This window comes from Gordionus sp. m RMFG-2023, chromosome 5, assembly GCF_954871325.1.
Source record: "Gordionus sp. m RMFG-2023 chromosome 5, tfGorSpeb1-WG-v2, whole genome shotgun sequence".
Taxonomy (NCBI): Eukaryota; Metazoa; Nematomorpha; class Gordioida; order Chordodea; family Parachordodidae; genus Gordionus; species Gordionus sp. m RMFG-2023.
In genome coordinates this window covers 4,221,177-4,239,817 of record NC_088779.1, presented here as the reverse complement: position 1 = coordinate 4,239,817, position 18,641 = coordinate 4,221,177, and the positions used below count along the sequence as shown (strand labels likewise).

Here is an 18,641-nt window from a genome sequence, read left to right as displayed (position 1 = left end):
ATGTCAAAATGTATTAGCAAATAATTAATTTTTTAAAAAGGTAAAATAAATAAAGGGTAGAAATAGAATTTATGGGAAAGGATAGGGGATAAAAAAAAGGAAGCTTGGAAAATGGAAGAGATGAAGCTTAGATAGTTAGAACGAATGATGGTAAATAAAAAAATTTTAACTTTAAAAAATAAATAAAATATTTTCAAAAATTTGTTGTCTTAATAAAGGTTCGCCAATTATTCTTCAAAAAAATAAGCTTCCTCTAGACACTAAACAAACTTTCTACGGGAGAGCGCTTTATCTAAGACATTTAATAAAAAGTTATTTAGATTTGGGAAGATCTTCATATAATTATAATAAATGATATGTATATGTTAGCGGATGTGTTATTTTTTCAACTGTTTTTAATAATTTAAAAATATAATTTTACCGAAAAATGTATTCCAGCATATTTTAGAATACCTTACATCAGGAATCGTAGATAATTTTACCGTTAATCTTCGAGTCATTTATAATTTATGGGAAAAACATTGTATGAAATTCATAGTGTAATAGGTATTCCAAACATAATGAAATGCCTTTCCGGTCAAATCAGATATATAAATTTTAAAAAATGGCGCTCAAAAATGATTGGAAAAAATATATATATTATTTAACATATTTTAAAAAAGTAATAGCTAAAAGTAACTAGTTATTTTACCAGCACCAGTAATTATGATTAAAATTTACTCATTACTTCTGACTGAGTCTTAATAAAATCGATAGTTTTGAGTTTTATTTGGTAAGCCTCCGATTATTCCACGATATTTAAACCTTTTATCTTTCCTTAATTCCAGGGTTTTTCTTAGCCTAAGAATAAGTCCGCTACGAAACCGGGTTCCCTTGTCTCAGACCCCCTGAATCGACCATAGTTTATCCCTTCCTCTCTCCCGCCGTTCATGGGGCCCGTGCGCTTGGACCAGAACGTTAACAGATTCAAATCTGTTTACATTTTTTTATATTAAACGCCAAACACTCATCATTTTTCATATTTTTCTTTCGATTCCAATATGCGATGCCGAATATTTTTGCAAATGCCGATCCCATTTCGAAATCTGATCATTAGAATTCTTTGGTTTTTTTAAGGACCCGTCTATTTAAATACAGATCATATTCTTAAGAGACTTTTAGACCAGAGGTGGACTGGTCATTTAGAAACATCTCGCATCATTTATGAGAATTTGAGGCTATTGGTGAAGTATTATTTTACTTTTCTAATAGAATTCTTAATTCACAGGTTTCTACTCATGATTCAGTCGAAGCCTCTGGTCTTTTATCTAAGTCTATCAGGTTGGGTTCAAGACTCGAAGAAAAGAATGGCAAAATCTTCGAATACTTAAAGGAAAATAGAGAGTATACGATTTATTTTTTTTGAATGAAAGTTCATTTAAATCGTGAAAATTCTCAAATTTTGTCCATTTTTTTAACTTTTAAGACATAGCTTTATGAGGGTGGGGGGAATCTTTTTAAAAATAGAAATTAAATTATCGCTTATTTTAAAAATCGGACACCGAATGATTTTTAAAGTCACTTTTATTGAATCAAAAAAAATATCACTTAACAAATCTCCATAAAAATTAATGAATAATCAATATATTTAATTTTACAATTAATAAAACATCTGATTGTCATTTTTTTACTATATTTTATATTATACATATTTTATTAGTATTTACAACACTTATGATGATAGTGGCTAGGCTAGCGACTAATTAAAGCGATTGGTCCGTTTCCCAAGCTAATTTAAGCGTATATATTTGAAAATTAACATTGAAATTGAAAGGCTTTAAATATTAGACTAGACCCTAAACTAATAAACCTTTATAAAAAAAAAACAAATTTATAAGAATGAGTCATTTTTCCCAAAGCTTTAATTAAAATTCCCTTTTTATTTTCTTCAAAAAGTGTATTTCGTTCTCAGTGAAATGTAATCTAATTATAAATTACATTTACATTTTTGAAATAAAATCATTTCCTTTCTCACTTCATAAATTTTTTTAAAAATATAATCAGATTAATATTAATACAGGAATTGGTGGATTCACGTAATGCTGAAAATCGGTTCCCACCTGATTCCTAAGCCCCCCTACCTCACGCACAATCAAATCTTATAGGTTCCCTAACCATAATTTGAGGTCCTTGTATCTTGAATTCCGGCGGAGCGCCCTCCCGCTCCGCCGAGGTTGCATAGGCCTCTACATGCAGCTTCTAACATGGAGAGAGAGAGAGAGAGAGATATAATTAAAGGTTTAGAATCTATTTCAATTAACTATACAATGAGTTTATTTTTTCTTCTAATGAGATCACTTTACTTTGTGCCATAAATTGTAATCGTGAGTGTCGATAAATCGTTTAATTTTCGCCGAAATGTTAAAACTGCGTAAACTAGTGTTGTGTTTTAAACAAAATCTTTTAAGCTCTCGATTTAAAACAGATGGAGTGGAGTGTCTATAATAATCATTTCATTTTGCTCTTTATCTAAATTTTTTAATGATAATAAAAAATATCTCATTTTTAAAAAAAAGAAGGGTTTAAAATATTAAATTAAATATTTAGTTTTTTAACTAAGAATAAGAGAACCCCAGACAAACTAGACCTCAACCTTATATCCGAAACTTGATTTTGGCCAATTATATCAGAATATTTGATAATGGGAATTTTAACAATCTGCAACTTGTTTTGTTAAAAATAACATACGTATGTATTTAACAAAAACATTTTCAAAAAAGAAATAGATATAAATTTATGTACTATCATCATGAGTAATAATGCAAGACTAAATATCGAAAATTTTTATCGTGTAAAAAATATAAGGAAATTAATGCATTTATCATTCGAGTGCAAAGGCAAACTAGATATTTTCATAAGAAAAACACATTATTTCACGATTATGTATCATAAAATATATCGCAAAAACAATTTTTAAAAATTCTTGCATTTAATAATTACTTGTATTTCTCTTTTTTTATAGCTTTTTTTTTAAATTTAGGTGGGCTAATGTTTAAATATCACTTTTTATATTAAAAGTCAAAACTTAACTTCTTTCTATCTTTTTAACATGGGTAAAAGACAGTTAATTTTTTTGACTCATTTTTATTTTTGAAGGAAATGTTTTCCTGAGATTTCAAAACAATATCAAAAATAAATTAATAAGATTTTATAAAGAAATGTTTAAGGCAGATATTTTGAGAGTTCTCGCCTTGAACCCTAATTAAAATATTCTTATTTTGACAAAGGAACTTGATTTTAGTAGGGGTCTTATACCTAAAGTGAATTATTCAGTATTCGATAGTAAATTCGAATCGAATACGAATAATATATTATTCGTCGAATAATCTTTTAAACTATTATTCGAAATCATTTGTTTTTTAGAGTATTTAAAATTTATCGTACGTACGTATATATTCGACGACACTATTCATAAATATTAAAACTTATTTATCATAAATAAACATATTCCTTACGAAACATTTTATTTTATTTTTTAAATCGCTTTTTTAAATTTTAAATCATCTAAATTTTTCCGGAAGTGGGAAAAACAAATTTTTTTGTGGAAAAAATCTTCGAATATTTTTCTACTTCAAATCTTACCTAAAATTCCAATTCCAAATATGTTTAATAAAAACAAAAAAAAAATCTTTTATATGTAAGCCCTTATATAGTTTTTCACCCGCTAGAAAATTTAAGATGAAATCACAAATTTAAAATAAAAGAAAAAAATATTTGAAAGATTCATTCAAAAATTTTTTTTTTAATTTTTCTCATTTTTGAAGATCTAATCGAATATTCAACAAATCAAATCGAATAAAGTTTTTATTATTCGTACGGATACGAATAATACAATTATTCGATTCGAAGAATCTATTCGTAAACGAATAATGCAAATATCCGATTCGTAGTTCATTAGTTAATTATTTCACCCAAACCCAATGTATTTTACCATTAAGTGATAATAAAATCCGGGATCTCTAAAACTGAAAAGGAAAAGTGCCCGCTGAGCTTAGATGAGAAAATGGCGCCTCAAGACAGAGGGAAAAAAAATTTGCCATTGGTCTGAATCAAATTATCTGATCGTTCAAATGAGTTCTAACATACCCCCTTAGCCCTCTAGCTCATGTAAATATTAATTTGTTATTTATGAAGGATTGACTCGTAGATAATAGTTTATACCTTGCCTTTATATTTATATCGTTATATCGTTATAACTTATAATTATAAAATGATAAATTCGATAAATAGAGTATTGTTAAACGACGGTTAATTCAATATTTTGGCCCAAAAAAATTAGGCAAACTTCGGCATTTCGTTTTAATAGATGTCTAAACCAGATCTGGCTTGGTCCGAAGCTTAAATCCGATCCTTAATTCGGGAAGGGCTGAGGCACTTGTTTCAAAGTATTTCTCAATTTTTATGAATTAATTTTAGAAATAAAAAATTTACGATCTTTTTTTCCTTCATAAAAATTATTAAGAGTCGAGGAACCTTTTCGAAAATTTTTTTTACTGATCTGGCTGACAAAAAAAACACATTTTAAGAGAATCCTAACAGGCTGTGCTATGCTGATCTCTTACAGATAATTATATATTTAGTTAGCATAAGATTTCATGATAATTATGTTTTTGTTGGTTTTAATATATTTTCTTTAAAGAACTTAATAGGGCTTGGCAGTATTAGAATGTCAGTTTGTTAGTGTTGAATAGTAGTATTATATCTGTAATATAGGTGTTTAACAAAATCGAATATTTTGTGTACTTCGCCGCGGAATCGCGTTAACTGTTAATGCAGGGGTAATATAAAACGCGTTTCATGATTTCGAAAGACCCTGGTACATAAAAATACGCCTTCCCCATTAAAAAGAGAAAACTGCCACTCTCACAAAATGGGCCTGTCAATATTATACAAATATAATCAGAAAAATAAAAAAGGGATTATCTAGTTTAATAATTAGTACTTTGAAAATAATGTATACGACGTTATCGCGAAAATTAATAATAATAATAGTAGACTTATAATAACATTCGAACGCGGGTCGAGTTTAAGCGAAGAGTTGCATAAATTTTCTTCGCAGAAGCATATGTGCCCTTGGTTATTGGATTCTTTCATGCAGGAACCCCTTTTGATGATGAGAGCTATCTTGAGATCGTCGGAACACGCCCGAATGTAGGTGGATGAATCTGTTTTAAAATTTAAGAGTACATAAGTAATTGCTTATTCTAATATGTGCGCTAACTTTATAAAAAATTTAATGTTTTTATAATACAAAATATTCCTATGAAATGCACCTAATTTTTCTTTACATCGTTTTTAATACGTTATACATCATATTTCTTTCTTTCTTATTTTCTTTCTTATTTTCTTTCTTTCTTTCTTTCTTTCTTTCTTTCTTTCTTTCTTTCTTTCTTTCTTTCTTTCTTTCTTTCTTTCTTTCTTTCTTTCTTTCTTTCTTTCTTTCTTTCTTTCTTTCTTTCTTTCTTTCTTTCTTTCTTTCTTTCTTTCTTTCTTTCTTTCTTTCTCATATCATTTAGGGACATGTAGCTGCTTTTCATACTCTACTTCAATACAGTTAAAACCAGGGATTCGAACCTAACCCAACGGAAAAGTAATCCAGGGTTTTTGGGGAAAAAAATCTGAACCCGAACCTAACCACCCCGTTTATAAAATTTTAAAAACCCCGAACCGAACCAGTGTATTGTTTAAAATAATATATTAGGATATTTGTATAATTGTAAACACAAATATTAATAATTAAATTATTTTAAAATTTACAATTAAGTGAAGTGTTAATAAATTTTAAACAACTTAATTTCATTTACACCATTTTTAAAATTTTTTAAATTTATTCACAAATATTCCTATTGGAGTGTTAATATATCTTAAACAATTAAATTCATTCACGCGCATTATTTTTAATTTTTAACTTATTCTCAAAGATCATCATATAGAGGAAAATGAAAGTGAACAGGTCAAAGTAAAAAATTATTATATTAGGATATCGTTAATTTTATAAAGAAATACGTCTAAATAATTTTTTAAGATTTGATACATGACGATATTTTTAACCATATTTTGCCTATAAATAAAATAAAAAATGTATTTTTTATACCCAAATTTATGTCTAACTTTTTAATTACGATTTAAATATAGAATTTTTTTTTTTATCAATTCAAAAATTCTTAAACCCGGTACCAAACCCGGGTTCAAAAATATTTCCTCGAACTCAACCCGGGAAATAATTTTGCCGGGTTGGCATCACTGGTTAAAACTCTTCAGCGAAAAATATGGTTTTGATTCATTTTTATTTAAATATAGAGACACGTATTGAGGATCATGCCAAAAAACATTTCAGTTGGCGCCTTAAAGTTTTGAGGTTTAGAAATGCGTGTCAACCTACTTAACATGTCGTCAAATAATTTGAGTGTCATTCGACATCTTACCTTGAAATAATAGCGGCGCGATCGCAATCGTGATTTAACAGCTGATATATTTTTTTATACTGTTTATAAGATCAATTTTTCTTGAATTAAAGATAAAATTAATTATTAATAAATATAAATATATGATCTCATAATGAAACTTTAAAAATCGATCAGCTGATAAATTGCGACCGCGATCGGGCTACTATAAATTCAAGGTTACCTTTCTATCCAGAAATTATTTCGAAGTCGGAGAGACATCAGACTCTGTTCGGATCCAACCCTCGATTTTAATCTTTATATTCGACATCGGGATTCTCTATTTTCCTCTCGCGTTAATTTATCCGCCTTCTCCAATCCTATACCTTTTCTTAAATTCTTCTTTTTTTTCCAATTCGATCTAAACTAAGGGGAACCTTTTGCCTAAAACCGGAGTTCTGATTGGACCCAAACCTTTAAAAATAAAATTAAGTCTGTTTGTGAATGGCTATTGGTGGATAAGTATTTTCGAATTCGGGTAGCTCTGTTCTGATATAATATAAACACAATTTTTTTATATTTTTTTTAAAGTACAGATTTACCTTGGGGGTGGGTTATAAATTTATGTTTTTTTTTAATTAAGATTTTAATGCCAATATAATAATACGCAAGCCCTCGAAATTTTATTAATTGATGATCTATGAGCAAAATCTCTCAGCCCGCCTATTATTATTTTTTGGGTAAGTCGTTTGGATCGGACCATTTAGCAACACTATCCGAACTGGCCCGGACCGGACCGGTTTCAAGGACAATTTAATATCATTTTTTTTTAAAAAATAAATATTTTTAGACGTTAAAGGAAATCAAACATTCAAATTCAATTTTTATGCGATTTTCATTTTTCTTTTAATAAAAAAATAGAATTTTAAATAAAAAAAATTATTATTATACTAATTTACATATAATAATACCTAGACTGGACGACGCATTCATTAGAAGTGTATGTCGATGAAAAACAGCTGAGGACGCCATTTTGGTTTTCCGTATCGTTATTTAAAAAAAATTTAAACGAGAGGCCCAATTTATTGCTATGTCTGACGCAAAGTTTATTATAAGATTTTGCCTGATCATCGAGATAATAAGGAAGCGAGTTATCAAATTTAATGGTAGTTTTCTAACGTGAGAATAATTAACTATATGGGTTACCAAAATGGCGGGTCCAGCTGATTCGCATTCGACCGACGCTTCCAAATGCCAATTTATGAATACATCGTCAGTCTAGGTATTATTATTATATTTTCATTTGTTATTATATACTCGAATTTTGATTTTGAACCCATTTAACGCAACACCCGGAACACTTCACGCGTTCCACCTTGTTTAAATCCGCCATGTTCAGGGGGTCGGCGCAAGTCGGGTCCCGCCTATTGTCACATTTGTAGCAAGAGATTTGAGCTGTGACCGAAGGCACAGACGTATAAATGATGATATAGAAATCCAGATTGAACAATAAATAAAATATGGTGGAATATTTTTTGCCCTTCCCAATCGTATTCATCGTCGCAATTTTCGAATATAAAATAATTACGATAAAAAATTTATTTTTGCCTTGATTTTTTAAAAAAAATTCTTAATAAAATAAATAATCCATATAAAAAAAAATAAAAATAAAATATATGTATATTGGTTATTGTCAATTTATATTATAAATAAATATGAGTCTACAAAAACGCGAGAAACAATAAAAAAAAAATTTTTAATTTTGTATTAAAATATGGGAGCTTTTTCGTAATTCCGAATTTAATAATAAATATTTTTGGTTGGCATATTGCATAGTTTATTTTAGAACTTGGACCAAAGTTTCTGGTTCTGATCCCGGTTCTGAAGCGGTTTTTTAAGTGTTTTTAGGTTTCGGTTTTTAGATTTGTCCCATATTACATGGGGTTATAGGTCCCTCTTCTTGTTCCAGACTTTGCTTACAATCAAAGAACATCAGGTCCATTCTTATTGACTCTAACAAAACAGGCACTTCTACACCACCCCTCCCCCTACTCTAAACGTAAACAAAGATAAGAAAATCCAAATTATCGTACCCCCTTACTCCCTTTTACATTTCTAATTTCTTATCGCCTTCAATTTTAATGACCATCTTGCCTCATCATACCCCTTCACGAGGTAGAATTGTCTGTAACAAGGTGATGGACACCGTGCTCATCCGAATATGAATGTTCAGGAGTAAAATTTATCCGCACGAGGAAAAAAAAATTTTTTTTAGAAAAATTATTTACGCTTTACCCATATATTCTCTCGTCTATATTATAATAAAAACGTTTTTCACTACCAATAATTACGAAATAAAGAACAATAAAAATTCACATAATTATGCGAAATTAGCTTATTCTATTGGGAAATAATAATAATAATAAAAATATATTAATAACAAAAACATATTTTATGATTTATGGTAATACTAATATATGAATTTATGATATTTTTTTCTTGATAATCGTGTAAAAAATAAAAAATATATAATTATATAAACCATCTTTAATAATAATGGATTGGATTCATATTATAATTGAACAAAAATTAATAATAATTTAACTTTAGCCTGTCTGTAAATAAACAAGAATATTAATGTTGTTATCCCAACTATTTCTGGTCAAAACTCCTTTCGAAGTTGACATTTAACCCTATCTTCTTTTAAACTGATATAATCTTAATTCTAAATTATAGTGTTGTGTTGAAGTAATGAAAAATATCTTTTGGAATGTAACTGCTAAATGTAACTCTTTACTTCCTTAAAATATTCATATATATTATTATATTAAATATATTTCAAATAATTAATTTTTTTTTTATTATTATTGTTATATTATAATAGATAAATTTTAAATCAAACTTATAATAATTTAAAATTTTGATTAAAAATATCTGATTCTATATGCGGGCAGTTTATATATAGCTATTAATATTGATAAATGAATCAGACTAATACAGATTCATATATTTAACTTGGATTTTTCTAGTAGAGGGGGGGGGGGGGAAGTACTATTATGTTAGGTGTTTTCCCAATGAATTTTTATTTTTTGGCTAGATTATATTTTTATAAAAATATTTCTGGATTTTCACTTTAAAAAAAAAATCATATGGGCACTAAATAACTTTTTTTCTACATTTCGGTGGCAGACTATATGCTGGAGATAACTATGAATGCGATGGTTGATGTATATCTTTTTACTAACAAAATGTTTTACCAAGATTATGATGAGGTCATTTGTTAGGAGTTAAAATTTTTAGTATTAAAACCGCCATGCCTCTCATCTTGTTTAGGTGTTTTGTCTCAAATAAATTAGTTTTCTGTCGATTAAATTCTGTGAAATGGATGCAAATTTTTAAGAAAAGTCAAAATCAAGCGCTTGCGCATTAACATTTAATGGCAACACGCGTCTAAAAAGTTGAGCTTGTTGATTTTTTTTTATAGGATTTCTAAATTAGACTATAATAAATGATATTTTAAAAAAAAAGATTGGCATTTTTTATTGTCTGGAAAAAGTTTGACCGTTAAATGGGATAATTTGTATGTAGTGATAGTGAACGTTAAAAAAATATATATTTTGCAACTAGAGTAAAATTGAAAAGAAAAATAAAATTATTTTAGAATTTTAATATTTCTCACAATTATTTTATTTATTTTTTTTAGCTTTTAACCGTTTCTGGTGGTAAACTCCTTCAATATCTCTCTCCACTTTACGTTATTCATACTATCTCGTTTATCTAATTTATACTTCTTCGTATTGGCTCTAACTTTATGATGGCCCCATTGAAATTTTGGCCTTCCTCTTTTACCTTTGCCCATCACTACCAAACTCTCAACCTTATTTCCTATGTAGTTTATAGGCCTTCTCATTGTATGCCCATACCACCTAAGTCTGTTTACCATTATCTTAGTCTTAATGGGCACTACCTTTAAACTTCCTAGTAATCATATACTTCGCATCTTATCCTTTCTTGTTACCCCAGCAATCATCCTCAGCATTCTTATTTCCATTGTTTGTAGATTTCTCTCGTCTGATTCTTTGGTTGGCCATGTTTCCGAACTATATAGAATAGTTGGTTGTACTATGGAACTGTAAATATTTCCCTTCAATTTGTGTGGGATTCTTTTGTAAAAGAGCACTCTAGATAAAGATCTATGTTTAGAAATATAATACGAAAATAAAATTTATAAAATATATTTTATATAATAAATGCGTTACATGTATACATACATTAGATCTACTAAAATAATCATTGAATAAATTTTAACGAAATATTTATAAATAATAACTCGAGATCTTAATCAGTCCAGACCAAGTCTATGGAAAAATTGAAATAGTAGCCTAACCTATTCAATTTTTAATAATTATTTTATTAACCAGCTTTAGTCGGCCGCCCCTGCAATGGCCCTTACAGCGGAGCGGGTAGAAAGTCATTGCTTTTTAAAATTTTAAATGGGGTATTTTATTAATTTTTTTTTTTACAAAATATTCACACAAATGATATCAAATTAAAGATGAAGAAAAAACTAGGAAACAAAGGAATATAAAACATGGATTAAAATCCAAATTGTATTTCTATCTTTTATCATATAATAATATAAATACCATGAATAATATGGTTATATATAAAAAAAAAATTCAAAAAGAAATTGAATCTAGCATTAATTATTATAGTTGATATTTGATGGTACATTTGATAATTCGAAATCAGAACCAATAGCTTAGTTGGTAAGATATATTAAAAATGGTGAAACGTCTAAGCCGGTTGAAAGATTAATAAATATATATTGTACGCGTGACACGACTGGGCTTGATGTTAAAAAAATATAAAATTGCAAACCTAACTCCATAAATCTATCCCTTGGTTCTTAATTGGGAAAAGCTATGATAGTGCTTAGAAAACATGAGTGAAAGGATCAATGGAGTACAAGCTCCCTAAAGGCAGGTTTATTTTTATGCTATTATTACAGATTAAATTTAATCATTGTTAAATTATGTCAATCAATAAAAGAAAACAAAAAAATATTTTAAAGATCTTAGACGAGATTCACGTGCATTTTAGTGGTTTTAGAAGATATGCAGTGCTTAAAACATGTCCCGAGTGGTGTACCAACATTTTTACGCATAAAACTAGTATGTTTTATTCCCCAATTGATTTGATAATAATACTATTAAATGAGAGATTTAATCATGAATCGATAAAATATTTAAATCAAACTTAATTTTTACCCAAAAGGGAATGGCCGAAAAGACATTTGTTAACTGTGAATTTTACTATTTGAATTCGAGTCAAGTTTTTGAAGAAATATCTAAATTTCGAAATATTTATATGATGGCTAAAAAGGCGGATATAATTGTTATACATGATCTGGAGAATTCTGAGAATTGTAAATTTATTTTTATTAAATACATTATTACATTATTTAGCTTCTCCATCTGATGACGATGATTCTGAAACTTATAATTCAGAATGGAAAAACTATAGGTATAGTAAAATTAAATCAATTAAAACGATGAAAGATACTTTTTTTTAGTTTCAATGACACAAAATTTATTTAATCAATTAAATATTGGCAAAATTACAAAATTCTTATGCGTTCTCTACCCATAAATTTAATTTGTATAAGTTATTAACTTTAAAAAAAAAATTTTTTAAGTATATTTTCGTTGAAGATTAATCAATTAAACATTGTAGTCCATTTGTTGTATATTATTTAATTGTTTGATCGACCTAAATTAATAGGCAAAATAATATGAAAATTAATTAAGCTTTTTACCCTAAAGGTACAATTTAATATTATTTTTATAAAAGACTGAAAATAATTTGTCTCGATTTTTGATTTATCCCTTTTTGGAACCATTTTTATAATTTTGTTAAAAGGTCCGACTTTTAATAACGGCTAGATTAAGATTTTAACCAAAATACTATTGTGTTGGCAAGTAGAAGCCCAAATCTTCATGCCATCTATGATCAAAATCACCACGTTTACACAATATTATTTTGGTTATAATCTTAACCGGGCAGTTTTTAAAAACGCCCCAAATCGGACTTTTTAACAACACTATTTTTTTTTTGCATAAATATCCCCTTATAAAATCTTTCAGAATAATGTTAATCCGGATCTCCATGAGCGTCTAGTTTGTCTTCCAACCCTCACTCCCTCTTATATGTTTTTTTTTGCAATATTTATATAGTTTTTATATTTTTCTTATTTTAAATTGTCTACGAAGCAAACAAAATTTATAGTTCTAAAAACTTTATAAGAATTTCTCTTTTGGAACTAAATCTTGAAATTCTAATTTCAAAAGGAAGTAATATCAATTTTTTCCCCGATAGCTTTTTTAACTATTTTAAAATATCCCTATAGTTAAATATATCAAAAATTTAATCTAAAATACAAGTTAACTTTAACCCACATAACAAAATCTAAAGTCTTAGTTTAGGAGATGACTATTACTCTTATCCTTTGGAAAGCTGCTTATTAAAATATCCAGTTGGACAATTTTTATACTGTCCAGTTTATAAAAGAAAATGGATTATGGTAAGCTCCGTTATTTTTTGCAAAATTATTAAATTTAGTATCACATTCATTTTTAAAGCTACTACTTAGATGCTGAAGGTCTAAGTATTGTTGTTAAAAGGCTCTATTTTTCATAACGGCCCGATTAAGGCTGCATTCAAAGTGGAGACAGATCCGTTTTTACATCCATTCCGTCAAAAGTCAATCTCATTAAAAATGATATATATATTGATTTTCATTTTAAAAAATTATAAGCGTTATGACGCTTTATATAATTTGCCGGATCAAAAAGTCAAAATGTTTTTACTTCAAAATTAGCCGATTGTTTAAAGACGGAAGGTATTAAAACGGACGCACTTTGAACATATATATCATTTTTAGTGAGATTGACTTTTGACGGAACGGATGTAAAAAACAGATCCGACTCCACTGAATGCAGCCTAAGGTTTTCCCTAAAATAATATTATGAAAGCATCGAGATTTGGCAAATAATGTCCAAAAGTTTCTGCCACGTATGTGCAATACGCTTACATAATGTTATTTAGGTTATAATCTTAATCGGGCGGTTTTTTTAAAATCAGCCCGAATCGGGCTTTTTTAAAAAATAATAATTAAATATTTATAACTTTACCCCTTTCAGAGTTCGGTTATTTTTTTTTTCTTTTTGAGAAAATAAAATTCAAATGACTTCTAAAGGGGCTGTTACTAAGAAGATTAATATGAATGAGCTGCAAAAACTAGCCAAAAAGACTATATCAAAAACCACAAAAATAGAATCACCATTTGCAAAATATCCTTTTGATTACTTATTTTAGACAATATATTATAATTATAATTTCCTTAACTTATATTAAATATACATATGATTCATTAGGAAGACTTTGTTGTAAAATTTGTGATGTTAAGATTAAAGGCGAATTGTTATGGCCTTCTCACGTTGCTGCAAAATCTCACAAGGAAGTTAAAGCATTCTTTTACAACATTATATCATGATTAAATATTATAGGCAATTGAAAAATTAAAAAATGCAGCTTTAGTGCCTAAAAAAATATCTAATCAAAACAAAGAATTAAATTCAGAGCTCATTAACAGCCCTATAAATAATTTTAGAATGCCATCCCAAGTTTCAGACAGTCCATTACCCACACAATCCCTATTAGTTCCAAAAAAATCAATACTAAAGCGCAAAACAGATGAATCTTGTGTACTTGTTAAAAGAATTAAAGGTTTATAAATGTAATAAGATATTTAATTTTTATGAAAATTTATATTCTTTCCTAAAATTTTGTTTAGAGGATGAATCAATATCAACTCAACCTTGCTTACCACAACCTGAGTCAGCTAAATCTGATACTGAAACTAACAATGATAATGTTATTGATATACCTCTACCTCCAGATTTTTTTGATTCCAAAGATAATTCTGCCATTGATGATAATTCTGATGTCAGTGAAAATATCACACACTTAGATTTAAGGATTCAACCAGGTTTACTATTCAAAACTTTATATTTATATTTTTCCTTCACATTTTACATTATAATTCACTTCAAAAATAGAAATAAATTTCAAATTTAGATTAACTATAATGGTAAGGAAAGAATTAATATTTTTATTTGCAAAACTACCATGAAAATATTAGCATATAAATGAGTGAAATTTGTTTTTGAGTAAAATGCGCAAGTACTTAATTATAAAAGTTTATTGTGATATTTTAATTATTTAATAATTTGTTTTAAATTAAAATCAATGATAGAATGACGACTCATCATGTAATTTTAAATAAGTTTTTATAATTGTTAAAGAGTGAAAATAGGTATTCTTGTACTTGTAATTTTTTAAGTCATAGTTAGGATGAAAATTTTTTCTCTAGGTTTTGTCAAATTAATGTTGATTTTCCTCTTTTAATAATCAATTTAAACATATCAAAATTTCTTGAGTTAATAGATATTTTGAATAAATGTTTGACCCAACTCATTCTAAAATAAATTATTGTTTTAAAAATGAGACTTTATTTATTAAAAAAAAAACAATTTTTTATTTATTTCTTTAATGTATTTTTATTATCAATGTTAAAATTGTATAAATTCATTTTAACATCAAAATATAATCAAAATAGATTGATTTAAATGTTATAAAAATATACAATTAATTTAGTAAAAATAATATCAATTTTAGTTAAGAATTTTTTTAGGAAAAAGGATGAGAGAATCAATGCTTCGCTTTGTCACTGGATTATAGCCCTCATTAAAATTAAATTTTATCCAACATATACCTCTTGCACCTACATCCATATATCTTTATATTGGAATAAATTAAATATAATACCTCAAAAAAAAATTGACTAGAAAATGTCTGGGTTGAGTCAAGAAATTTATTTGGGGGGTAAGGTTGGGATATTTTTTTCAGCTTGGTTGGGTTTGAAAATATTCTACAATTTTGAATTTAATTGATTACATATTATTCTATTATTTCCTTCATTTTATTAATATTTCTTATAATATACTAAAAAAAGATATTAATTTTAGGGTAATTTTTTTTATATATATTTTTTAATTTTGAGGTAGGGAATATGGAGAATTAATTTTATTTCAGACTTGTTATGGGGTCAAGAAATTTTTATCTTCCTATTCTTATTTATACAACTTTTTATCTCTTAAAAATAATCCTTAGAGGAAATTGTAGATGAACAGCCAATCCAGAACACTAAACAAAGCCCAACTGTTGATGCTATAATACCCAAAGGTTTTTTTGACGACCCTGAGCTTGATGCCAAAGTTTAACCAAAATTACAAAATTCTTATATTTTAACCTTTTTATTTAAATAATTTTTTTTTGACTTTTTATTATATTATCCTTTCAAAAATTAACATACATTTGCTTAATTTTTATATAATTATGAAATCCAAAAAATTAATTGTTGTCTTTATATTTTGATGGTTAAACATTTTATAAAACTTTTTTTTAAAAAAAAAACAACACACCAATAGATAAGAGGAGTTAAAATGCCTCAAGAAGTATTCGAAGACGAATGGAGAATGTTTCAAAGGTTAGTAGTGCAAGAAGAATCCAAAGTATTATTTATTTTACAATTCTAAATAATATATAGTGAAATTATATTTTGTGTATCTTAGCTGCGATGTGTTATTTTTTTAAACATTTTTTGAAGCACTTCTTTTTTTTTAAATTTAAAAAAAAATCTGATTTTTACCTGAAATGTTATTCCAATCATATATGGAATATATTAATTTCAGATAATTTTGCCTTTGAACCTAATAATAATAGATATTATTTTTTTGATTTTTTCATACAAATTATAAATGAGTCGAAAGTTAAAGGAAAAATTATATACAAATTCATAAGATAGGTATTCTTTTTTTAAAAAAAATTTTTTATTCATCTTATTCCTTATTTTTTTTAAATTTACTTTATTTATTATTTTAACAGTATTAAAAAATCACATATTAAACGTTTAAAACATAAATGTTTTTTTTAAATTTATTTTCAATATTAAAAGCAATTTTTGTGAAAATCATTTTTTCGTGGAATCCTTATTTATATTAGTTATGTATCCATTTTATACAAATTTAAAAAAATTTCTGGACACCGAACCTATCTGATATTCGAACCTGGTTCAGGGATTTTTAACTGAACCCAAATCCGAATCCTTTTTTAGAGAGTTCACCAACCTTGTCAAATCAAATAATATCTATTAAAAATAAAAGTTGATTGATAGAAGTATTTTTTTTATAAGAATTTATTGTATTCTCGACCTATTATTAAACGTTTCAAAAGAAATTACTGGTAGAATGCATTTATTCCACTTTATGTATAATAACCGTATTCTTTTTGTTAGCTATCCGAAGAAATGAAAGAGGAGGAGGAAGACAAAACTAACATAGCCAACGAAATCGAAGAGATTGAAGATCAGATGTATTTATATTATATATATCATATTTCTTGGTTGCATATTTAATTGACACAATGGTATGTTAGATATAATTTTGATTTATGGAATTTTCGTGTATACTTATGTTGTTAAATGATGGCTCGATTTTTAAAAAATGGCTAACCCAATATTTTAGCCACAAAATAAGACATGAACCGCGAGATTTCGTTAATAGGTGTCCAAACATTTATACCATCTATGAGCAAAGATTCCAAGCTTGCCTAATATTCTTGGCTAAGATATTGGGATAGCCATTTAACAACTATTTTTTTTAACCTAAATATATACCACTTATTTACTTGTAATTAAGTCACAAATGGAACCAAATAGAAAGTTTACACATCAAAAAAACGACTATAACCATTAAAAATCCTACATCAGCTGAGCTAGGAAAACGGGTATCATCTAGTCAAGAACGTATATCTTCGAGCGAGGAAGAGGAGAGTGATTACGAGGATATCTCGGACATGTTAGAAAATGATAGTATGTGGAGAAACAAGAAGATATGAAAAATCACGACTTTTTATCATAAAACCTTTATAAAAAATATTATTTGGCGATAAAGTCATATAAAAAAATGGTATTTAATTAGGATACCTCTTAACCCCGTGTTAAATGGTTAACTGACAAGGGTTAATTTTTATGAATGAATATAATATGTATATATATTTAATTTATTAATTATTATATATGTGATAAATGGAATAAAGAACATTAGTCTTTTTTTTTGTGGAAATTTTAAGGCTCAAAGGCCCAAAAGCTGTTAATGGTAGGCAATGTTTTACAAATTATTTAACACCTCGATGAAAATACGAATATAATTAACAATTAAATGCGAGTTCTTATGAAATTTAATGTTAAATTTAAAAAATATATCCCACCTTTTTTGTTTGAGGTTTCCCTATGCTTAAGGGAATAGGATTATCGTTATTAACGATGTAAAAGCCAATTACAGAAGTTTATCACAGTAATGGCACTGATCAAAATATGGAGGGGGGGGGGGTTACAACCATAAGTAACCCGTGGGCTTTATCATCCGTCTACTACAATAAAAAATGGGAATAATTATGGAGCCATGGAAAATGCGACATATAATGACCAAAAAACGCCCTGATACTTAAGGAGTAGTGTTGTTAAATGGCCCGATTTTTAAAAACGGCAATTAAGAATTTATATAAACCTCGAGATTCGCCAAATAGAGTTCCAACCCTTTGTGCCACCTATGAGCAAAATATCCGGGCTAATATTATTTTGGCTAATATCTTAATCAGACCGTTGAAAACTAAAGATCCTGGTCAAATAACGATGGTAAGCAAATCAATTTAATTTAAATCGATTGTTTTTTTTAAGTAAAAACATTTATTATAATTTTAACCATATTTTCTTTAAGAGTTTTAATTAATTGCAACATTTTATTATTATGAATGTTTGTATAAGCGGCATTAACCTAGATAATAATTTTTTTAGAAACTCGTACGATTAATTTTAATATTATTTAAATTTAAAGGACAAAAATCTTTTCTAATGATTTCTGCCTTTTATCAAAAAAGGTTTTCTTTAAACCCCCTCTTTTATTATGTTAAAGATAAAAAAGTTTTATTATCCCCCTCTTTTATTATGTGTAAGATGTAAAAGTTTTTTTATCCCCCTCTTTTGTTTATGTTAAAATTAATTAAAGTTTTTTTATCCATCTCCTTTGTGTACCATAA

At 27.3% G+C, this 18,641-nt stretch overlaps 1 protein-coding gene across 1 annotated transcript; it reads left to right on the top strand.

Annotated features, from left to right (window-relative positions):
- The first annotated feature begins 13,632 nt into the window (after positions 1-13,632).
- On the top strand, positions 13,633-17,567 carry LOC135929874 (zinc finger protein 830-like). Its single transcript, XM_065466610.1, has 8 exons — positions 13,633-13,778; positions 13,849-13,944; positions 13,991-14,210; positions 14,278-14,472; positions 15,657-15,760; positions 15,974-16,057; positions 16,840-16,916; positions 17,243-17,567. The coding sequence occupies exons 1-8, from the start codon at positions 13,668-13,670 to the stop codon at positions 17,439-17,441; spliced, it is 1,086 nt and encodes a 361-aa protein (XP_065322682.1). The 5' UTR covers positions 13,633-13,667; the 3' UTR covers positions 17,442-17,567.
- The last annotated feature ends 1,074 nt before the right edge of the window (positions 17,568-18,641 follow it).

Excerpts from the sequence above, each read along its gene's own strand:
- LOC135929874 (XM_065466610.1), top strand. The coding sequence starts at position 13,668 with ATGACTTCTAAAGGGGCTGTTACTAAGAAGATTAATATGAATGAGCTG. Across the intron at positions 13,779-13,848 it reads AATCACCATTTGCAAAATAT|GATTCATTAGGAAGACTTTG; the intron begins CCTTTTGATTAC and ends AAATATACATAT. Across the intron at positions 14,473-15,656 it reads AGATTTAAGGATTCAACCAG|AGGAAATTGTAGATGAACAG; the intron begins GTTTACTATTCA and ends AATAATCCTTAG.